The sequence below is a fragment of the Acipenser ruthenus genome, chromosome 10 (assembly GCF_902713425.1).
Source record: "Acipenser ruthenus chromosome 10, fAciRut3.2 maternal haplotype, whole genome shotgun sequence".
Lineage (NCBI taxonomy): Eukaryota > Metazoa > Chordata > Actinopteri > Acipenseriformes > Acipenseridae > Acipenser > Acipenser ruthenus.
In genome coordinates this window covers 14,722,889-14,748,253 of record NC_081198.1, presented here as the reverse complement: position 1 = coordinate 14,748,253, position 25,365 = coordinate 14,722,889, and the positions used below count along the sequence as shown (strand labels likewise).

At 36.6% G+C, this 25,365-nt stretch overlaps 2 protein-coding genes across 2 annotated transcripts; both read right to left on the bottom strand.

Annotated features, from left to right (window-relative positions):
* Positions 1–3,891: 3,891 nt before the first annotated feature.
* dnttip2 (deoxynucleotidyltransferase, terminal, interacting protein 2) lies at positions 3,892–14,328 on the bottom strand. The gene is made up of 7 exons (XM_034003556.3): positions 14,150–14,328; positions 9,147–10,978; positions 8,499–8,637; positions 8,005–8,100; positions 6,429–6,593; positions 4,768–4,877; positions 3,892–4,353 (listed from the first exon to the last, which is right to left on the bottom strand). Exons 1-7 carry the CDS (start codon positions 14,222–14,224, stop codon positions 4,251–4,253), a joined length of 2,520 nt encoding a protein of 839 aa, XP_033859447.2. The 5' UTR covers positions 14,225–14,328; the 3' UTR covers positions 3,892–4,250.
* A 3,898-nt stretch (positions 14,329–18,226) lies between these two features.
* LOC117404251 (glutamate--cysteine ligase regulatory subunit-like) lies at positions 18,227–23,876 on the bottom strand. The gene is made up of 7 exons (XM_034007074.2): positions 23,666–23,876; positions 22,608–22,673; positions 21,174–21,258; positions 20,691–20,747; positions 20,275–20,477; positions 19,453–19,567; positions 18,227–18,463 (listed from the first exon to the last, which is right to left on the bottom strand). The coding sequence occupies exons 1-7, from the start codon at positions 23,789–23,791 to the stop codon at positions 18,294–18,296; spliced, it is 822 nt and encodes a 273-aa protein (XP_033862965.2). The 5' UTR covers positions 23,792–23,876; the 3' UTR covers positions 18,227–18,293.
* Positions 23,877–25,365: the final 1,489 nt, after the last annotated feature.

Here is a 25,365-nt window from a genome sequence, read left to right as displayed (position 1 = left end):
AACTTTTTATTTGATCAAATCATCACTAGTTTTTATTTTTATTTAACCATTTCGTTCTAATGGTAACCATACTAAAACGATAAACAAAACTGAACAGATCATCTGAAAACTGTTAATATATATATATATATATATATATATATATATATATATATATATATATAGAAAAAAAATTCTATTAATATGTGTATGTTTTTTGACTGATGATTATTGAGATCATTTGATCGATTTCAAAACTGCTGTTGCAGCACACACAATCCTTCCCACAGCAGGGGATGAACACGATCACGCGCTGTTCATCCACCCGACTACTGAAACCGGCAAACAGTCTCTGTTTTATTCTGATGCCCAGCGTTATATCAGAATGGAAGCGAAAAAGAATAACATTTAAACCAAAAAAAAGACATGCAGAAATCGAGCAAGTCGCCATTTTATTGAGGGAAAATTGTGACACAATTCAAATTTAAAACAAACGGCATCAAGCTAATTATTCAAAATACGTTTAATTGTAAACGTTGTAATAAAACTAAACCATTTACATGTTCTGTTCATAAACAGAAATACAGTTTAATCAACGGCCCTGAAACACATTTCACTATGCCCTGAACACTCCCGCAGTGTGGGTAGGCTCGGATTTATTCAAGCTGAAATAAAATACTTTCCGACGGGAGATGGCAGTATTCAAGCCAAACGTACACTTTACAGAACAAACCTTTTTCGTTTAGTTGCTGGACTTCAGAGATTAGCAATTTAAACATCTTCTCTTTTTCCATTTTTATTAAATTGACAAAACGCCTTGCTCCATTGTCACTTGCAGGCTGGCTAACTTCCTTGTTTAGGCGTATCCCGATTGAGGTCCCACATCACTGCAACAAACGTTGCGTCACGAGAAGACGCGTGTCTGTGCCGTAAGCAGAAAGGTTACTGACGTCACACTCCTTAATAATACTGGACAAATACACCCCATTCAATGGTTCAGCACTTTACAAAGAACAAGCATAACAGGAATGTCCTAATATTCCTAAATTAGACAATGTATAATATAGAAGACTAAAAGAAAACTAGATGGTAACTTTACAAGTCAAGTTGTGGGGCTTGCTTTATTGGGGAAGTGGTCAAAGTAGCTGACTTGTGTCAAAAGTCACATTGTTTACTGATTGTCTCATGCTTAGAATGTGCTAGAATTTGAAATTTCTCAAAGTTCTATGAAAGTTAATTCAACAGTGGGAAGTAGCCTACTGAAAGAAGTTGATGCGGTTACTAAAACAGCTGTACCTCTTGATTGGTAGACGCCATTCCTGTTTTGATTTCATATTTGAATAGCAGAGAAGTAGATGAAGATGTCATACCCTCTAACTTTTTGTCTAGCTTGTTAGGAAAGTGGTCAAAATTTCAGTTGTTTACAAAAAGTTAGAAAAAATTGAGTTGATGCGGTTACTAAAACAGCTGTACCTATTGATTGGTAAAAGTTATTTATGTTTTGAATTCAGATTTGAATAGCAGAGAAGTAGAGGAAAATTCCATATGCTCTAACTTTTTGTCTTACTTGTTGGGAATGTGGTCAAAGTAGCTGATTTGTGTCAAAAGTTACATCGTTTACAGTAAATAGAATGTTGGAAACAATGGGGAGCTTTAGAATGTTGAAAAAAGTCCCATTAAAGTGAATGAAGTGAAGATGGACAAAAAAGGACAAAAAGCTTAATAGTTGAAAAAGTATGTAAGAGGAGTAGCGTGCCAAAGAATAAGAAGTAGTATGTCAAAGATTTAAAGTGGGGACTCTTGCTTCGCAAGCCCCACTAATAAAAGGATAAATAAACTCAGTACCATGATGCCTGAAGGTTTAAATAGAAAGGAATATATTATTACATATTCAACTACAATATGTTGTGAATGACATCACAATCACATTAATAGGTTTAAATATAAATAAATGAGTGTAGTTGCCATGACATTCAAAGCGTATAAGTACCTCTACTGTTTGTTTTCAAACACACTTTCCCTTGATAAAGGTATGTAAACACACTGAAACGTTGGGAAGTTGGCTCTTTTGAGCAAAAACTATATATATATGGGCTAATATATATATATATATATATATATATATATATATATATATATATTAATTAGTTCAAAGCCAGCTGCCCAACGTTTCGATATGTTGTACATATCTTTCTCAAGGGAGCATGTGTTTGAATCAAAACATTGGAGGTATTTATAGGTTTTTGACGGCATGACAACTACTTGTTATTGTTTATATTCAAATCCATGATTTATTCTTACATGATGTAATGGTGTTATATTGTGACATCATTTTTACTTCTATCTTTAAATCTGTATTAATTTTAATTAATATTATCATGCAATGCTGGCTCTGAGGATCAGCCTTGATTTGGCCTCCCCAGCGCATCAGCACGCATAACTTTTGAATGAATTTTGTTTATTTATTTAAATGTTATATATTTATTGAAGTTAATTAGTTCGTTCTTTTCTCTTTAGTTCCGCTGGCATAATCGTGTTCAGTCTATTTATCCATTTACTTTCTTTTATTATTATTTATTTCTTAGCAGACGCCCTTATCCAGGGCAACTTACAGTCGTAAACAAATACATTTCAAGAATATTTTATTTATTCTTCTATATGTCACATTGTCTAATTTTAGCTGTTCTAATACTACAAACTTTACATAATTTATGGCATGTCCTTGTCTGGAAGCCCTGTACTATTGGTTCATTAATTATTTTATTTGTAATTAATGAAAGGTGGTTCTGAAATCTTTTATATGAAGTTGTTCCAGTCTCTCCAACATATTTTATTTCATCACATTTTCCACAGGCTATTCCATAAACAACATTGCTATTTTACAGTAGGTATTAGTTTTTAGTGGATATGTGTTGTTCTTATGTTTAATGGCATAGAACGTCTGTACAGTACTGAAACACTACTTTTAAAAAAACAAAAAAACAACTGTACTGCTGAACCTCGTCTTCTTTAATATTAGCATCACAAGGGTATCCATGTTAGTGAGTTACAGGAAAACAATTCCATCTCGGGTTTCTGTGACAGTTTATAAACTACTCAAACTTCGGTCTCGTAATTTACGACGTCACAGGAAGCCTAGATCGAATTATTTTCCTGCAACTCACTGAAGAAGCCCATCTATTTATTATATATATATATATATATATATATATATATATATATATATATATAATTTAAAAAACGCATTCCCAAATTGAAAGTGAAATTATTTTTAGCTCATTTTTGTCTCAAACTGAATTTTTAAACAGGAGTGCCTTTTTTTTTTTTTAATGACGTTGCTTAATTAGAATTTACTGGACTGTGCAGTTTGCAGCAATTGTTTTCGTTTTTTGTGAAACTGCTTATTTATGGCCCATCAAAAACAACACATTACATAACACTCATTACAACAGCATGTTGATTACCAGCTCAAAGACCTACCCTTAATTTCATAAAACCTTGACAAGTGGTTCCCTTATAATATTCTTTGACATAACAAAATAAGAACAGCATAAAATGGGTACTTCAGAAAATGCTGATTTTTAAAATGTCAGTGTTTTGTCGATCTTAAACCATGTCCAAACTAAAAGATAATTAACTGACAATTATAAATCATGACCAGAATGTTGTTTGTTTCACTTCACTTTGGCACGTGTCTTGTTTTTTTGTGTTGTAGAAATTAATATTTCTCATTCATTCCGGTACTGTCCTTAATGCAGACATTTTTGGGAAGGCTCAAATGATGTTATCCTAAAGAACACAAGTACAATTATGATTAAAACTTGCAGCATGCATATCCAGTATATGATTATATTTAAAAAAAAAAATAACTGTGTATGAAATTCTTGATTCTTTTTTCCAGTAGTTTAACACTTTGTGTTTCTCAATGTTTTAAATACTACATTTTAATGCCGATGTATATTTAGTTATTGAAACATGTATGTGGTTTACATTTTAAATACATATTTTAATACAATAGACATTTTAAAAAGGTATTCTTTATGTATTATGTGAGCCTTTATTTCTAACGATACAGTATATAACAAACACAACCTACTTTAAAGCATAGCACTGTCCTTAAATAGCTTGATTCATTTCTTAAAAAAAAAATAAGAAAGAATGACTCCTTTATATAAGTAATTTCCTTTGCCTGCCAAATGTATCGCTAGGCTCATTATGGTCGAGAAAACAACATGGTGGCCGAGTCACAAAAGTCATCAGTTCAATTCTAGTTATTTCTTCTTCTTGCTGAATTTATTCTTCTTACGATTCTTCTTGCCGGCTGCCAGGGCTGCCTTTTCTGTCATGATCTGCTTGTATTTCTTCTTGTTGTAACTAAAAGTAAATAAACATTGATAACAGCATAAGAACATATTCTGAAATCTACAAACAAATACTGCTGCGATGACTAAAGACATATTTTTGATCAAAGTTAATGAGCCACATCACTAAGGGTATTATACACCAGATTATATTTACTATGCAAATAATGCTATCTACTGTATGATGCACAGTGCTAACCATATCTTTCCTTCATGGTCTTCTGATGCTACCTGCAATGTATCATCGCTTTACGTATCTGCAAATTAATCAGTCACTTTTGAGCCGCCCATTCTTTTGAGTCAGGGTTGCAGAAAACCAATTTACTACAACAGATTCTAAACTGAAATCTAATCTTCCACAGGAATCAATGCATTTCGGAAGAATCATGTCTGCAGTGTCTCCGTGCACTGCAGAGGTAATACACACCTTCTGAAGTCACAATCAGCCATCAGTTCCTCCACTATTGTCCTCTTCCTCTGTTTCTTGGGAATCCGGGCATGATAGAAATCGACGGGACTGTCCACAACAGTACCAACCTGAAAAAAGAATTAACACTTTGCAAAACTCTGCCAGGCCTCCACAGAATTAAAGGTGGGTCTTCAGTTTACATCCGTACACATGGAAAAGACTCCCATTACAAAACAGTAATGCCAGTTAATATCTTCACTAGTTACACCTGAGTTTGTGGTACTCACCTGCTTTAAGTGCAAATATGAAGCATCCAGTAAAGCTTGAATTGAATGCCATACTGCTTTGACTTAACATTATATTGTGGCATTACTAAGAAGATAACATTAAGAGCATTTGGAGGACAGCCCTGAATTGCAGTCTTAAGAATATAACAAATAAATCCTACTTATCTTTCTAGCCTTGAGAACAGTAGGGGGGCAGAAAACAAGTTCAAAATGCAGACATGCTTCAGAGATTGGAACATGATCAAAATTTGAATACACTGAAACTTGACCAACAGTTAATGTTTATCCAATGCAATAGCCTTTCAATCGATATTTTCTTCTGTAGTTTTCCAATTGTTCACTTCTCAATGCTAATATTTACCTCACTCGAACAGGCCTATTTAGAAACAAAAATGTATTCGTTTAAAATATCTAAATTACACATTAATTTAACCCTTTGCGGTCCATTGTCGGACTGGGTCCGACATTGCAATTATTCCTCACAGGTCCTTTGTCGGACTGGGTCCGACATCATTATAGCAACGCAATAAACGGGTGTTTAGTCGTTTTTTCTCCGGAAAAAGCCGAGAAAACCATTCAATTGCCGAGTGGTAGCGACAGGAGCCGAGACAAGTCGAAAAAAAAAAAAAAAAAAAAAAAAAGGCGTATTTCATGAATAGTCATACATGGTATCAGGTATCAGATAATGGGCGTCCATAGTAAACAAGCCGGCTAAGTGCGTCAGCGCACTGAGACTATCATGGACATTTGCAGAGCTTTTTTCAGATGTTATAGTAATAAAATAATGACTTGGATCGCATTATTGAGGAGTTTGGTGATAAAACGAGTGATCTGGAGATGATCGATCGGTATGTACGACTATTATTGTTATTATTATTTATTTCTTACATAGCTGAACGCTATAGCAAACAAAAGGCTGGGGCGGGGCTGGAGATGCCTAGTGTGTGCTTTGTTGATATGCAGGGCCATTTAAACCCATTTGACTGTGAAAAAAAATACTTTTAAACAGCGCGTATAAAATTAACTGCGCGTGTGAAAATTAATTAGACCTGGCGTGCCTGACGCGCGATTAATAAATGGACCGCAAAGGGTTAAACGTTTAAGAGTAAACTAAAATTGAAGGCCCCAAACACAGGACCACTATAGCACGCCTTAAAAACATTAACACTAAAGCTTAATGTTATAAAAATAGTAAAGCACTTTCTTGTCAAACATATTATATTGTACTGCTAGTAGTTTCATATTAACCTTTACTGCAGAAAGTAGTTTCATTACAGTTTATATCTTTGTACAGGACATTTTTGCTGAGAACATGTTGGGTGCACGACCCCCAGTTTGAGATTCACTGCTTTATGAAAGACAGAATTTTGAATTTTCCTGTGACACACATACCTGTAAATACTTAGGAAAGCCTTCTCTGTCGTTCTTCTTGTAAAAACGCTTTGGATCCATAGCTGACCTCATCTTCAGGGCTTTCAGATCGTTTTTCAATTCAGTTGTCATTTCAGGAGCCTTCATGTTATACCAGCCATCACCGGTTGTCTTGGCACGTTCTTCCTAAAAGTATACAAAAAGTTATACATGTGTTAGGTACTTGTTAATTCCTGGACCAAAAAATAAATTTATTAATTTAAATTATATTTTTTCTGATCAACAAAAGTATGAGTTAAGTAGTTTTCTGCAATGAAGATCAAAGTTTTCTGTTTCAGGTTAATCAGGGATGGAAAGAAGACTCCTACTGCATAGGAGTTTCACCCATTCAAGGTTTCAATACGAGCTTGATTAGCCACAGTGTATAGGTTAATAGGGATGGGTCAGTACACCGGTTTACATTACAGTATTGATACCATTTATTTTATTCTACACTGCAATTACCGTAATTCCTTTATACAACGGTTAACGCATTTTTCAACTGCAAACACGCTTCTGCTAAATCAAGCGATGGTACTTGCAGCCTTAGCGAAGTGTCTGATGAAGATCTTTTTGTGAACTGATACTGTATTTTGATAATTGTTTTGAAGGAAACTGTCGACACAAAATACACGTTTCAATGGTTGCGTTCTGTTACCCAGAGCTTGCTGCTCCAGCTGCTCTTGGCTGGTGTCTTTCTGACGTCGCACACAGCTTCTAGAGAAATGCCTTCTCCAAACCTTGCAGCTCAGCACACATTTTCAACATTAAAATGTTGTAACAAACTGCAGAACACCGTCACTTTGAGCAAATAATAGATCTTAATACTGTTGTAGGATAGCAGGGTGTACAACTTCAGGGTGTTCTTTTAAAAATTCTGATTGTCTTTATAAAAAATAAAAGGTACCAAGTTATTTGGCATAATAAAATACTAAATACCAAATGTTTAAATCATTCTGTGAAAGGAAGTGTGATTTGTTTGTTTTATTTTTGTGAATTAGTCATTTAAGTGATTCACATTAGTCTGTCTTCATTTTTTGTAAGCCTTTATTTTATAACTTGCATGATGTATTGTAACCATGGTAAGTAAGGTTACCACAGTATTTTTTTTTTATGGTTATCATACCGTGCAAATTTTATACTGTCCCATCCTAATAGGTAACAAGCTCAGGTGTGTCCGATTAAACTCATAGTACAACTTGCACTGGATCAAACTGTTATGCAATTGCCGTCATATTGCCATCCCTGTATGCATTTAGAAATGTACTGGGAGAAACTGTCTGCACAGGTCATTTCTTTGTGAAACAATATGTGGGTAGGGGTGAAAATAATGGGTAGGACAGAACAATAAACCAATAAAGAGTTGTTATTTTTTTTTCAATTGCCTAGTACAGACTTAATCATCACAAAATGTAGACAAGTTACATATGTTCCTCATCTCGCGAACACAGTGAAAACAAAATGGTTTCTATCAGAATCATTTAACATTGATTTGGGTTCATTTAAATTTTGTTTCTTTTACATTTGCCGTTGGAGAAATAAAAGCAACTTTACTTACTCTGCGCTTCATTTTGAGTCGCTGGAGAGACTCCTTGTAAGGTGGGACTGATTCCTTCTTCTCAAAATCTGGAGTTATCACACTCTTCTCCAACAGCTAGCAACAAAACAACAGTGGGATTAGTACACTTGAATATCCTGGGACGGTTCATTAACTACCACAAGTTTGTTTTAACCAAACATTAAACAATACACCAATTATACATAATCCATTATGTTTGTTCTTTGATTAAATACAGATGCTCAAATAGGGAGTGTCACCTAGCTTCACATTGCTAAAGCACCCTATAGATATATCAATGTAATATTCAAATATAAATGTAATCGTATGGCTTCTAGACGTTCAAATGAGTAGAAATGCATGCAAAGCAGTTTCTTGGGTTTGAAAATGTTAATACTATATTGTATTTAACCTCATTTAAAATCTGACTTGGTGAAGACAACTTGGCTAATAAATGAATATTGCTTTACTGGGGGCTTGATGGAATAGCTTACCACATCTTTATTCTTTTGTTCCTTCAGCTTGTTAAGAGCACTTGGGGCACTTTTGTGCTTCTTTGCATCAAAGCTGATGTACAGACCCCCAATGTCTTTCAGATTTAAACCTGGGTCTATGCTGCAAGAAAGTTCCATCCTGCAAGGGGGAACAATAAAAATTGTTAGGAACACACACTCTCCACCTCAGCTGTAAATATATAATGAAAATGTACACCACAATGACCAACATGCATCATATGGAAATTAAAAAATGCACTATATCCCTGTATTCAAGGATTCTACTACACACAGTTTATGGACTTTTCTGGAAAATGAACAAAATTATATTGGATCAATGAAAATATATATGGAAGAAGTTCAGCAGTTAGAATAGGAGAGGAACAGGTGTTCTTAATTATTCTTAAGACAGCAATGAAATACTTTGGAGACAGAGACCTCACCAATTTCTATTAGAATGTACTTTTCTATACCCTTTTAAGAAATGTAACAATATCAGAATAACAGAATTAGCCTACAAAAAGTTTTAATTTAATGGAACGAAAAAAAACAATTACAATAGGGAAACTAAACATATTTCTTGTTTTTAAAGAATTTGTATTTAAACTCAAAACATTTTTCTTCAAACCAGAAACCTGCAATACTTACAATGCTGGTTTTCTTCTTTTATACAGAACTTCAGCCTCCTCGTCGTCTTCCTCTTCATCAATAAATTCCTCTTCGGATTCTTTACTTTGGTCCCCTTCCTTATCACTTTCAGATTCCTCCTCCTCCTCACTGTCTTTCGTTCCACTTTCTAGATAATACTTTCTACTTGGCTCAAACCCAGGTTGCGTGTCTATTACAAACAGCCCGTCCTCTTGAGTTGAATGTTTTTCAGAAGGCCTGGGTTTGGATGGTCCTGGTTCTCCATCTTGGATGCAGATCACATCATTATCATCCATCTCCTCCTCACTGTCATCCCTGTCTGAACCATCACTGCCCTCATCGCTGCTGAACAGCAAATTAATGACTTGGGGTTGTTTAGGTGAAGCTTTGATTGTATCCAAGTTCAGCAGATTTCTACACCGTTGATTCTGGTTCTCATCTTCACTGTCAGTGTCAGCATCCTTGTATCCTGAAACACTCTCTTTGCCCTGCTTGCTCTTGCCATCCGCCAATTCAATATTTATGCTCTCACAATCTAGTTCAATCACGATTGTTTCATCATTGACCTCTACTTTCTCATGAGACGCTGTGGTTTCAAGCTCAGAAATAACCTGCTCCTCGTTTTTGCTGACCGTTACAGAGTTGCGAAGACCAGGACCTTCTGAATCAGCAGTTTTTTGGATGTCCTCTTCACGTTCTTCGCTGGGTTTTGTTTCTTCTTTCCTGGGAGAAGCAGCAACAGGGAGCTCCAGCTCCATTTCTTCATGGCCACTAGGAGCTTCTACAGTGGTTTCTGGCTGCGACACAACCCGGCGATTGCGCCGTGATCCTGTGTGACTGCTGCTTGGAGTTTCGGATACCACCTCCGACCTGGATTCTACCCTGCAGCTCCCTCTTGTTGGGCTGCCAGCAACACTAGAAACAACAGACTCCGATTCGGAGCACAATATAACTTCCTCTTGCTGCGACTGGGATATATTCCTCCTGCTTGTACGTCTTGTTGACTTTGGACTACTGGTGGACTGTTCTCTGCAAACTGCAACTTCAGGGTCTTTAGAAGGTGATGGCAGGGAGCATTTCTCAACCTCTGTTACTCCTTTCTTGAGGGACTCGGAGGCAGGCTGGCCTTTCGCTTGCCTGCTTCTTGTTGTGCGACGTACAACAGACGCTTGAAGACCAGAGCACCAAGACTCTGTCTCAGAAACTTCAGTGTCCTCATTTGGGGACTTTTCGGCATTTAGAGATAGGGCTTCGCTTCTCCTACTTCTGGCTGTTCTTTGGTTTTGTGAGGCCTGGACATCTGAAGTGACAGTGGAGCAGGATTCTGCTTCCGAAAACTCAGTATCCTCGTTCTGAGACTTGGCACCAGGCTTTGCTTTTGACACTGCTCTGCTCCTCAAACTCCTGGTTGCTCTTGGGTTATCAGTGGCTTGGACTGCAGAAACAGAAGAGGAGCATGACTCTGCTTCAGAGATGTCAGCTTCCTCACCTTGTGACTTGCCCACTACTTCAGTATGGGAGGGGGCCCTACTTCTACGGCTGCGTGTTAATTGTTGATCATGAAGCGACTGCACTCCCAATACTATGGAGCAGCACGACTCAGCCTCAGAAACATCAGCATCATTCATCGACTCCGGTTGAGATGCACTTCTGGCCTGTCTGCTTCTGGTCATCCTTTTGACAGCAGAGCTCTGCACCTCCGAGGACTGAGAGTCCCTTCCTTCTGCTCCCTCATGCTCAGAACCGCTGATGGCTTCCGATAATACCTCTCCTTTGGTCTGTCTGCTACTGGTTGTTCTTTGCCTAGCCGGAGTATTACTTCTGGAGGCAGCCTGGTTAAAATAAAAAAAAGGTTATATTACAAAAAGAAGTTGTGTTTTAACACTAGAACCGCCGCGGTTATACTCATACATAAAGCCACCGGCAGCAGTCATTATGACGGTTAAATTTTAAACATCAATAATAAAGTGAAAGACAAACTATCGGATACAACTCAAAAGTTTTATTCAAGGCACATCAAATCAAACACCTGCACAGCCGAAACGCTGTATTTAAATGAACAATGAAACATAAAAGGGTTTATTTTCTAACTTACCACATATAAAGCACTATTTCAAAAACTGAAAAACTATAATAAACACTTCAAAAGAAACTAGTGTGCAACCAGGTATATGTACATACAAAACTGTAAAAACGAAATCAGTTTTTAATTAAAAATTAAAGTAACATATGTTTTCTCTTGCGTGTGTCACTCAGTGCAGCACAGAATCTAGGCTGAGCTGCAGCAGCCTAGATTCTTTGCAGTTTTCTGATTGAAATGTTTCTGCCGAAGCGCTGTGGCTAGCTTCAAGATGAAATCTCTCCTACTGATATTTTCCCCAGTGCATTCAAAACGAAGAAACTGATGACTGCCAGGTCCAGTAGAGGTAACAACAGGCTTGTATATAAAAATAAAATAGAACAGTGTAGGTTATATTCAAAATAAAAATATGTATTGTAAAAGGCAGTCAAAATGACTGCTCTGGTCGTTCTAGGTGGGTGGGATTATAACTTCCTTAATTTTTCGTGATCCTGCCTTTCAAATGCCGTCAGGGTATTTAATAGATGTACTTAGGAAAAGTTATAAAAGGCCAACTGCATAACTTTCAGACACGCAGAGTAATTTTAATTTGAAAACCTCAAACCGTCAAAATGACAGCCGTGGCAGCTCTTTTGTTAATCACAATCCCACCTCCCAAAAGAGTTTTGAATGGTTTTGTTAAAGTGTCATTAACATTTAGAGGACTGTTTTTTGTACAGAGCCTTCTGTTACTATAATTTAATATTTCAACATTGTGTATGCAAGTGTCCATCTCTTTAGAGCAGTGGTTCCCAAACTTTTTCAAGGTAGGGACCACCTTGGTGTTTGGATTTTTACCACAGACTAAACATTTTTTCACAACAGCATTTTTAAACTAATTGTTATATGTATAAGTACATACAGAAAGTATTTATATAAAAGGTACCTAACGATAACATTCCTGGACTTGAATCTTCGCTATCAGTTCATCAAGGAATGTTGGCATTTTGCGCATTGAAAGTTGCTGATGGCAAAGATCCTGTTTCTTGTGTTTAAAATGCTTATTTTTTTCAATTCTGAATGCTTTGTAGCTAGATGGCATCTCAATTGAGCAGGTTATAAGAGTTTTGTTTCACAAAACCTCCGGACAAATAATGCACAGGGGCTTGGGTCATCCTGGGATGCAGTAAATGTAAATACCAGTGCTGCAACCGTTGCCTCGTGTAGCAAATGAATCTATCCACGTCTAACACAACTTACTACGCTCACCGAGAGTGTACAGGATGTTGCATACCACTTCTGGTGGTCTGATGTGTAAATGAAATTGGATTGGTGGCACACAGTGGATATTTGTAGCGTTTTGGTTAAATATGAGAGTGTCAAGAACAGACTGTACACATTATTTCCAGAAGTAGTGTTAATAATATTTGCTTCTGGCATATAGTCTTGTGAGATATTAAACCTGGCTTAATATAATAACACGGTGCTGAAATCGATTATTCACACTAAGGTACAATTCACAAGTCAAGCTACAAATATAGCTTCTTTTTGTTTCATATTAACTTCTGTTACTATATGCAGCTAACCTCTCCAAAAAACATATAGAAAAAAATGTATATTCCTATAACCCTGGCAATAATGTAGCACATATATTGTTGAAAATGTAGAGTACTAAAACTGTGGTCTTAATGTTTTATTTATTTATTTTATTTAGTTATTTCAACCTAGTGAGGCATATTCAATGCAATGCGCAACTTTTATGCAGAGCGAAAAGGCTGGGTCAGCCAGATTACTTTTTTCCCCCTTAAACTCAGTGAACACAAGCAGTAGAATTAGCACAGATTAGAAAGCAGTGCATTTCGGTTTAATGCTAAAAAAAAGAAGTATGCAATTTTGACAAGACAAATGTGCCTTCATGTATGTTTCACATTACGCTGTTTAAGTTAATGGTGGCTCTGAAGGCGATGCTTTGTATTGCATCAAAGGGAGGGAATAAAAGAAAACAGATAAAAGGGAAAAATGCAGACTACATCCATATATTATGTATAATGTGGTTAATGCTGCTTGTTGCTTAGTAATACATATTGTAGTAGCACAACGTGTGATTGTGTAGAAATTGTTTTTTGCAAGAACTGCAGAGTACCTGGTGTTTACTCACGTACCACGTTGAGAACCACTGCTTGAATGTCCTTCACAATAACTAGTGGCCACTTAGGACATCCACCACACTGACTAATGGAAACGGGCTGGGGTTTATGTCAAACCTATTTTTTTGCAAATAATATTTTGTGTATCATAAGAAAATAAATATTTTTGTGACTGTTGAAAAAACATGTAAACAAAAAGTTTAACAGCAAGTGAAGTGAAATTGATTTAGTAAACAAAACCAAAAAAAGGGTTATTTTCTACATTGAGGTTTGACCACATGAACTACAAAAATATTCACAGTAAATTGATTTATTATTTTACGCCGTACTTGCGTTTGTTGACAAAGGTTTGTGCAAACAATTATACTGGTATACGTTTATATATTAATATAACGGTAGCTCAGCGTCACAAATATATATAATTGCAATATTATGAGAATTGCAAAGACGGGATGACAAATGGATGCAACGTGTCGCGTCGACACGTGTATGGCCTTGTGTATATCCAAATATTATCAAACCAACTTTTTGGTACTTTTAAAACCCCACTAACACAAAATTGATCAGCCTCTCGCACTTCAAGTGTAGCAAACAGTTCTCATGAGACTCTAATACTGTTGTTATTTTTATTATGAAAAGGAGAGACAGCACAATCAATATACATACACACACAGAGAGTGGCAGCGTGTGATACACATGTGCCTTGTACAAAAAATTAAAAATACTGCATTTGTATTGCAATAAAACATTAGTTGAAACCCGCATTTTATAAGAAAGACAATGCAGCGTAAACATACCGTCTTAATCCGATTTTCGGATACTTTATTCACGTTCGACGACTCTGCACATACTCCCCTCCTGGTAACAACCATGATGCCAACTTACCCCTGCCTTCTAACTTCCGCTTGCGGGGAAAAGCAGACTAGACCCTACTAATCAACAGATAATACATCCGACATGAGTGTTGCACGAAGAGAAATACGGCAACACTTTTAAATGAATCAAATATATTGTTTATTTGTATTCTTCTTTTTTTATTAATATTTTACTAGCAAGTAGATTATCAGCAAAATAATTAAAAGCTCAAATTGCTTTCATTATTATAACATCTGTTTGAATATCTCACGTAACTACAATGTATATTCCACATGGATACCTAATGATTTAATTAGTCTAATAAATGTATAACACTGTGAAGCACAACTGAAAATTGCATGGATTGGACAAAAAAATAAAATTACACCTGCAATATGTAACACACAGGCTGGCCAAACTGGCAATACCCAGCTGGTGTATGCTGGTCAGAGCTGGTATTTTACTGGTTTTCAGCTGGTTGTGTCTTTACTATAAAGTTCAAAAGAGAACTGTGTGTTGTCTTACTATCCTAACATAATACTTGTTATAAACTTACATACATTTCTGAACTGGGTAACAGCTCATGAGCAGTTGCTGGAACTTATCAGCAGTTGCTGATAAGTTACTGATAAATCTGTATCTATTTATCAGTAACTTATCAGTGTATCCCTTACAAGTGTTTACTATAAAAGCAATGTAATAAAGCATAATGAAAACATGGCAAACCAGGGTAAATGCATAGGACAGCAGTGTGGAATAGTGGTTAGGGCACTGGACTCTTGACTAGAGGGTCGTGGGTTCAATCCCAGGTGGGGGACACAGCTGCTGTACCCTTGAGCAAGGTACTTTACCTAGATTGCTCCAGTAAAAACCAACTGTATAAATGGGTAATTGTATGTAAAAAATAATATAATTGTATGTAAAAATAATGTGATATCTTGTAACAATTGTAAGTCTCCCTGGATAATGGTGTCTGCTAAGTAATAATAGTATAACCATGGTAAAACTGCAAAAATACAGTGGTTAACTTTTATAAGGAATATTATTTATCACTTGTTTGTTGTGTAAAAATAGAAAATAATGTATTTATCTATTTACAGCCCAGTATTAAAACTTAACATGTAGCAATAAAAATAAAATAAAGCTTGTTTGTTACATTGTTTATTTTACATCGTGGTAAAATAACTATGCAAAGGTTTTCACTGTTCTGTCAGTTACCCAACTGATGTGAATAATGGGACCTTAACATATTGAAATAAAAACAAGAAATGTATTCAGATTGTCACAACTGAACAGGAAACAAACATAAACCTATGCACATTCTGTTTATGTTTTTTTTAGTATTTTTGATAAGCTGCGCTTCAGATCTAGTTGCCTGCCATAGACATCTGTAATGTAGGCGAGATCACCCAAAGTGTCTTTATAAAAGTAAGAGCCAGCGCCATCTAGTGATCTGCTAGTTTGGATCAAATTTTCTGGCACTACTCTATTGTCCACTAAATGGTGCTTACTAATAAAATGATCCAGCCTACATTGCATGTCTATGGCTGGCTACTCAAACTGAAAGCAGCTACTGGTCAAGTGAAAGCACCTTAATACAAAAAAAAGAACATTTAAGCAATTGCAAAAAGAATCACTCAGAATGATTACAAATCTCACAAAACGTAATGAAGCTAATGAGTGGAATAAAGACAAAACTTGACCATATTTAGTTAGTGTGTCATTAATTAATTATGTTATACATCTATTTTATTACAGTACATTAAGCATGTTTACTAAATTAGTCCAAACAGTATGAATTCAGCATAGTGCTAGAAACATATTCAAAACATTACATCTGTAAGCATGAACTTGGCCCCACTGGCTTGAAACTATCAAGAATAAATAAAAAGGCTTCATATTTTCTTTATATACATTAAATAAACCTTTCATGCAGCCTTTCATTCATGTTAGTATCCCCTTTTCCTGCTGGTATTCGCCAATATCTACACCCAACCAGACAAGATGCATTCTGCAGTCATTTTTGATGGTAGAGGATGATTAGTGTTCCGTGTTTTCAGTTTTTATATTTAAAAAAAAAAAATCTGGGAGTTTATTTTACATATATTAAAATAGGGATGAAATTGGTAAAAAAATAGTTTTTAATTGAAACATCGGTATAAATCAGGGGTGAAAAATCTCAGTATACATACTTTAAAATGTGGAATATGATGCATAGCAGTTTTGGTTTCTTATTAATAATGTCCCTGGCATGTATGATAAAGCAGAATCTGTGCAAGTCAAAGCCACATTTTCCCAGGTTAGCTGGTACTTTGCGAACGTTTGGGCAATCGCTGTGCTATGAACATGACATCAGCACAAAACAAGCCAGGTTTATTCACCTTGAAATCATAAAAAGAAAAGAAAATTGACAGAACTGGGTTGTGCAAGCCATCAGGAGACGCGTCAAAAATCCATCAATGTGTTCCATAAGTTTACCAACTAAAGCATCACCATCTTCTGTCAAATATTTACGATTAAGATTGGCAGTGTTTGGCAGTGTTTTAGCTGATGGACAGACAGTACTGTTGCACAAAGTAACCAATACATACCTCTCTGCAATAAACAGTGGCTGTCCAGCAAAGCTTTTTTTAATAAAACACGTGTAAAAGCCTCATAAATTGATTGCTTGCCTCTCAGTTCATTTTATTGTTTTAGTTTAATGTGTCTCTTATTTTTCAGTATGTTCTTTTATTGTCAGCGCGAACATGTACCTCAATGCAGCAGTATTTGCAGCGCTATGCATCCTCTGCCTCATCTGACCCACTTCTGCTATTTTTGCTTTTTGAATACTTTGAAACATTCGTTTTCTGTTGGATTCATACACTGATTTACGTTTTCTCCCCATTCCTCATCCACTAAAATTATTATATTTTCGTGTAAACATTTCAATTTAGTTTTTGATCAAGCTACTATGCCTAGCAATTGCCACAATAATCAGACTTTGATTGGCCAACATAATCAGGTGATAATGTGTTTGCGAAGTGGCAGAGAACCACGTCTGAATGTTATTTGATCCTCTGACGTTAAACGTTGACTGTATCCTAGGGTTGCTTATCACAATGTCGGAGTCAAAATAAAACAGCATTTTAAATCAAAATATTGTGTATTTCCTAGAAAATACTACCAGGAAAATATTGAATAATAGACAAAAATCGGGTATAAATCAGTAAAAAAAACAACGTCCAGTTAAATCCTCTAATTTTTCGGTAAAATTCTGTATAAACCGGAAACAGGGAACACTAAGGATGATCTAATGCTAATATATATATATATATATATTGGTTAAAACTCACTCGCCCGTGTGTTTTGTTTTACCATATTGTCTTAATGCTGCAGTGTCACACACTCATATTCAATTTTACACTAAAATGAAAGTACCTTCAGCTTGCTAGCCTTCTGTGTACTCTGCTTTTCTGATAAAAACAGAAGCCTTTGTTTACAGTACACAAAAAGGGACACCAAATTCCTCCCTTCACTTCACACTGACAGCTAATTAGGTAATGCCATGTTGCGATACTGAGGGTGCTTCCTACATTCAAATCAGTTGCAGTGTTCATTTTAATCACATTTACATGATCTCAGAAGACAATGGATTTCACAAATGTTTTTTTCACTTCCCTGGTTTAAAGGTGAGACACTGCGCCAATGCTAAAACTATCTGCTGTTGCACTCAGACAATAAAATGTCTTTTACCAATGTTGGTGTTCACCTCCTTTCCAACAGTGAAAGTACAAACTCTGGGTCCCCATTTTGTCCAGCATTTAAAAGCAATATTTAACTACGGCCCCCACCCCACCCAACAGGAATGTGTCCAGTCTGACCTGAAAGACTGCGTTAGACTAAAAAATGCTAGGCAAGGCCTGTTTCAGTCAGCCATGAACAGTGTAATTTTCCTAACCAGCGATGGTAATCTGTGTGAAAAGGGGATACTACTTTGCACACGCCTTTCTACGCTATTTAATTTCATGCACAAGACCTTTTGTAAAAAAGTGAGCTTGAGTAGCTTTATTCAGCTGCATTCCTACTGTCGCCATAAACATTACATTAAGAGCGGATTCTTTTAGCTTGAACAAGATAGCCCTTGGATTTGATAATGCCTCGGCTTTTGACAATGATAGAGTAGCGAAGAACCCACTCCAGCGACCAATCCGCTACCACGGCATCCTTAACACCCTCGCTGACAGACTCCTGGAAGCTCGTCTCAGTGATGAGCTCTAAAGGCAAAAGAAGAAAAAAAAATGATTGCAAACAGATTACGAGATATACAGTTCTCGCAGAGCGTGTGGTAATGTTCTAGTAGAATTTTTTATTTTTTTTTGGCCATTAAATTAATATTTTTGTTTTGATACAGCTATTTAAAATACTACATACAATACAAATATATTATTTTGTTTGTAACCTGTAGTACTACATGAACAAAACACGGTGAACACATATATAACCAGCTGACTATGGCTTAAGTGAATTTTATGTATAACCCTTAAACTCTTCAGTCAGGCTTCTGTCTATCTCTGGGCTGTTTTGAGCACTTTGTTCTGCTGATTAGACCACCTCTTCATCCCCTCCTTCCTTATCTCCACTTTGGATTGATTTCCTCAACCTGGATATGCAATAGCTAGATTTTTTTCAGAGCATTGTACAGTACCAGGGAGTCCCCCTAGATTGCATCAACCGTTTATTTTAGGGACAATACCAAGATACCCTGGTTGGGCTATACAGTAATCAACCTTAACTCCTTCACTCTAGAACTCAGTTCCAAATGATAATACTCCAGAAGTACTTTGTCATTATCTAAAAGACGCCAGCTGTTTAGTGCTGTTTTTGATCAACCAAGCATTATACTGCAGGCACTGCCACACATGGCTCTGAAACCGTTTAGGCAAAAAAATACTATAGAATATTTAGTAGGTCTGGTGCCCAACAATGCATCCAAAGCATGGAGATGCATAGGAAAATTGCGTGGTGTGGAAATACTGGCAGTTATTTTGCCTAACCAGACCGTGTCTACAGCAAATGCATGGTGTTTTCATCTCTATTGATTAATTCCCAAAAAGCAGCGGTAAATGCTGGGTGTCCTTAATAATTAAGTTTATAAAAAATCTGCACAGTAGTTTAGCAGTTTTACTGTGCTTTTCCATTGGTTGTGCTACACATTTACCATACTAAATCTGTATTAGGGAATAACATGTGGCCAGTGACTCACCTTTGGTATCATTGTGGGTCAGCAGCTGTATATCATACTCCTTGGCAAAGGCAGTCAGGTCTGGTGGCATCACACAGCAGGAAGCCAGATTCACCTGGTTACTGCTGGGCTTTACCTGCGCACAACAAACCACAGATGAGGCAATTCATTAAAAATGGAAACAGATAAAAACGACTACCTTTTAGAAACTGGTCAACAAGGTATAGTTAAAGTAGAATGTACAAAAAACTATGAAATATAATAAACACCAAGGTATTTGATTAAGGTGTAGAATATTGCTGAGATGTAAATTTGGTCTTGCAGCAAAAGCTTAGCAAATCGGTATGCTTCAATGCACTACTTAGAGCTTTGCAACTGGCTAACAGACCCAAGAGCACAGGAGGTAGTTAGTGCAGTAAACAATTTAGAGTGCCCAATTCTTTTACACCTGTTTTCCTCCCCAATTTATAATGTCATATTGTATTCCCTTCCTGCTGCAATTCCCAGAACAGCTCAGGAGAAATGAAAGTCAATGGTTATCACACAGCCAAGCCAGGAGCTCTACAGCAGATGTCAGTGAGTAACCAGCCTCTGGAGGAAAAAGGCCAGGACTACAGTCGTCCACTTGGCGCTCATCAACTGCCTAGCCTCTAGGGTCCGCTGTAGCGTGGCAAGGAAAAACAGTCCCTACAGACTGCTTCCCTAACCAGTGGGAGCGCCACAGCCAACTTGACGCTCCCTGTGTAATCCCTAGCCAAGACTTTCCACAACTGCATTAGCAGGACCTGTGGTCCCCCTTAACGTATGTATTTTTTAAAAAGAGGTGTTAAGAAGTGTGATTACCTGTGCCCACGTGTACAGCTGCTCCAGTAGCGGCTTGTCTAAATCAGAAGTGCCGATGGCTGCTATCTTGTGGCTCTGAAGCAAGTTCTCCAGCTCCTCCCAATAAGGCTGCAGGTGTTCCAGGGTCAGGCTGACTCCCTCCGGTAGAGGAGGGGGCGCGATCATCACAGAGTCCAGCTGAGACACCCCGAGTGTAGAACAGGCTGGAAGGAAAAGGTCAAATACAGTCAAACCTGGATTAAAGACTGCATGTCTGTATCTACCGGTGTATCTACATCCCATGTTAAAGATAAGCTTCCTTATAGAGCAGACAGGGAGCGCAATCATACACTGTTTAGTCTTCACATAACATAAATACTGCCAAAAAAAAAGGGCAGAATATCAGAATAACAGTAGTGTTGCTCATTTAAACTTACCCAGATCTACTGCCTTTCTGATGGAAGTGGGGTCCGATCCACTGAGAAATAACTTCACTTTAAAAAAATTAAAAAAAATAAAATAATAATAATAATAATATAAACAAGTTATTGCTCAGACCAATATGCACTTTTTTCATGTTGGAATATTCTTTCAAAACTCATAAGAAATATATATATATATATATATATATATATATATATATATATATATATATATATATATATATATTCATATGAAACCAATTTGCAATAATAGCAAAACTATGCATTTCTTTCTGAAGGCTAGAACACCTATTTTTAATTTAAAAAGGCTTCCAATGGGGTGATTCTGATTTGAATACTACATCAGTAGCATATCAGTAAAAATTATACAATATACATCTATGCAATTATTGCATAATAATAATAATAGTAAGAACAAAATACAAAATTTAAAAATAATTAAGTAAAAAGGAAACAGAAGAACTATTCCAAGTTTACCAGAAACCTTCAATTCTTCCCTTTCCTCTGGAGTAATGGCCTCTGTTGCCTGGGTTAGTGTGCATTCCAGTGTGCTTGGAGCCTCCTAAAGCAAGCAGGTGGCAGAGTCGGTTTACAATTGTTATAAGCAATTTAGTTAACGAAAGGGTTTTGAAGATAGTCGGGCAGTTGGCAGCTACAACAGCTTGTTTCAGTCGATATTAACAGCACTTGGCAGCAATTCTTTTATTTGCTGACAGCAGTTGAGAAAAGATGTTTGTCAGATTTGTATATGCCCAAGACAGTCTGGCACTGCAGTCTTATTTATACATAAGTAGGTGAGTACCACAGTAAAGAAACTGGTCTGAACGTCACCACGCCCTAGAATAAACATACTTGAAGTGGTTGTAGCCAACAAAAAAATAGTATGTTAATTTAACCTGGGGAGTAAAACTGTCCCCTCTCCTTTAACACATTATTTCCTGTCACTTATGAACTAGCTGTTTCCCCAACTGACTGACCTGTTTCATAGCCAGTAAAATGCTTTGATGCCAAAGACACTGCTGAGAACTTTCTTTATCTGAGTGTAGCACCAGATGTTTTGATATGACACTATACCGTGCGTCCCTTTTAACTGCACATCTGAGACCTAACTAGAGAATGAAAGGGCACCACAGGTAAGGTTTATAGAATTATTTTGTTAGCTAAAGTCTGGCTTTCTCTCCATAGAACAAGCATTCAGTAAGTTTATAGTGCTGACATTTCTTCAGGCCAAACATTAACCATCTTCGTAGTGCTGTGCTCATTACTTAGAGATACAAAGATTGCAAGTCATGCCAGACAGCAATAACATGAAGGTAGGATGATTCAGCAAAAATCATTGGCAGCATCCCCAACCCCTACAGTTGAGCTGACAAACAAGCACTGAGCTAGATTGTGAAAAACACAGGGAGAAAAGCCCTGATTTGTCATGTCATATTATGAGAAAATAATATTTTAAGCAGCTATTGCATCACAGGATTCCCTTTCAAAACCTTTGCAAATCTTAACAGTGATTAATACAAGTAATTGTTGGGTGATGACACCACATTTTTCATGCCTCCAGCAGTTCATTGTGGCTGCTCTGTGTTTAACAGCTTTACCACACTAGCTTGTGATGAAACCTGGTTCACTTGTGTATTTAAAGAACTGGTAATACATTTTTAGAAAGGTATTGTAATTATTATTACCCTATTTTTTTTCCAGAGAATAAACAAATGATCTGAATGCCAATTTGTTTTCTTTCCTGTTTATAGATTTTTATCTCTTAACCACCTTACAAAATAATTACTAATAAGCAGAACACAATTTATCCTGTGGAAAAAAAATATGATTTTCATATTAAACAGATCAGAAATGCAACATGGTCCACCATGAAGTCAGGTCATGTTGCTGCAATCAAAAATATAAACTCACCTTTTCCAGAGTAGGGGCAATTTTAGTACACCATTCACTCAGGGTTTCTCGAATGCAGCCCTGTAGCTGAAAGAAAGAAATGTACAGATGTTATACTGCCTGCTACAGATGAAACAGAAATTCTGACAATGACAAAGTTACATAAATGCCCTTTAATGCTACCATGGTAAATTTGCGTGGTCATGTCTACCTTTGCCCATGCTTTACCAAGCAAATCTGACTGACTTTTCATTGCTTTTACCATAACATGCTGCAGAAACCCTGATCCATAATGGATTTATTTGTGCATAACCCATTAAGCTATCAGTGCACAGCTTGTACTTGGCTCGCACTTTTTAAACCAAGACTGATTAAAAACCCAAAGAAAAAAAAGAAGCTAAAAATGCAAGGCTTTGACAACATGACACGATCTGCGCTGATGGCTTCAATTATTTATGAGAGAGCTGTGGTTGAAATACAGAACATCTCTATTTAAAAGCTGTAGACAGTTGTCCAATAAAGCGACATATTTCAATGTTAGTCAAATTAAAATAGACTATGGTATGGGCTGTTTTTCTTACACATTAATCACTATTGTACAATTGGAAGGAAAAAACTTTGTCGCAGCAACAAGCAGATACGCGTAAAGGCTACCGGTTTTTTTTAGCATTCTCCCTGAACCCTACGTAGCAGCAGCTGCAGTTGGTATAATGAATGCAGAACTGAAACCGATTACATCCATTTTCCCTTTTACTTTATATACATTTTGGTGAGTTTGTATACTAATAAAAACCATTGACAAAATACACCAATAAACTCACTATTTACAACATTAGGGTTTAAGGTGACAACCGCCTTTAAATATAAAAAATTAAATTTTAAAAAAAATGTAAACCGTATGGGTGCTGCAACCTTATAACCGTCACATGCCTGCTTCGTCGCGGTAGCAACCTTAAATACTTTTAATAATGTGTCACACGTAATCACTACCAAGCCCCTCTCGCCACCCCCGATCTGTCTTCCGCTTGCAACCCCTGCAGTGCTTTCTCTAAGCACTCTGTTGCCGGTAATTATTTTACCTCCTCGCTGGTCGAAGAAGGGCATTTTTTCTTCAGGCGGCTCCAGTTGACCAGGTTCCCGGTATGGATGTTAAGCGTTGTAGCCTGCTTAAGGAGCAGTATGGCAGCTGAGTTTTGTTTTTCCATGTGTCTCGTTTAAGCTGTCTAACGTCTACTAGCACTGTCTGACATGTACACTGCTTCAGTTCTTACTGTAAGCAATCAGCGCAAGGAGTGTTCCTTGGTAACCACAACACGCCCACAAAAATGATTCGCATAAAATATGGCATGGATTCCATGTGGAATGGGTCACGATAGTGTTGTGTACTGTACGTTACATTGTAATAACCAGATACTACATGTTTTAGAACAGTTTCATGAATATAAATTGTGTTCGTGTTTACAGTTAATTTTATAAATAGTATAAACTATTATTTTGTCTTGAAAAAATATATATATTTAAACAATGGAAAAACTCAGTGGACAATTATCAGGCTCTTTGCCACTGTTCCAGTTATTACATCCAATTGTAAAACTCTGAAACCTAGCACAGCGTTAATACAGGTTCCCTTCACCTCTCTTACACATTATTCACACCTGTTGTTCCAGACCAGAGGCACGCTATATTCAAACTTTTTTCATTATTTATCTATCAAGAATTTCTTACGGCTATTGTATTCTTTGCTTATTTTTATGGGTTTTACACATGTATATCTATCTCCATATATTAATAGGAGCAAAACAGTTAAATATTCTACACGTGAAGTAGACCTACTGATGCGGTGATCTCCGTCGGCGCTCCTCACAGCATTACACCCCTGCAGACAAGCCCGAAACCAGATGTGAAGGCAGATTATTGGCAAACACCATACAAAAAGTTATAAAGCAAATAAGATGACAATTGAAGCTACTTCCTTTAAACAATATTGTAGGACACGGCAGCTTTGCCTAATGTGCAGCAAATATTTGGATTAAAAAACAAAAACAATAACAATTGATTTCTTCTTGGAAAACAAAATGCATACACACTGTCATATATTTATTTGTGTGGCATTTATAATTAAATATTGTAAATCAGTAAATCAATAAAAAATACATTAAAAATAATAATACGGGTGATAATCAATACAATATATTGGGTTGTACTGTGGTTGTTTTTTTTGGGGGGGGGGGGGGTTAGCACAACAGGTTGTAAAATAATTACCTGCTCTACCAGAAAATCTGCATTACTACCCTATGACTTAGTCTGTTCCTGGGCTGGTTAGAACAGTTAGGAAATATGTTCTAACACAGTTTTTTTGAAGACATTTCATATTTTATGACGTGTGTCAGTAACAAAGCTCCCCACCATGGCTGTGAACTAAAAGAAAATAAGCTATTAGAATGATGAAAAAGCATAGGGGAGACCAGAGACAGCTGTAACACGGGACGTTGTAACACCTTGAATTTCTCCAATCAGAAGCAAGCTAGAGTACCACTCACTCACTCAGCACATGCTCAGTTCAGGTCTCTGTCTGTCTGTGGAAGAGGAAAGCCCTGAGATTTTATTTACAAAAACCGAGTTTTGACCTAGTAGAGTAAATTTTCTTTTTGTGATATATACCTGTGTTATCCAGTATATGGATCCGGGCTTTTAGCACTCTCATCTCTGTACTTATAATTGACACAATTGATTGCTCTTAGTTTTGTTGTTTCTTGCTAGAACATGAGGTTTAGTAATG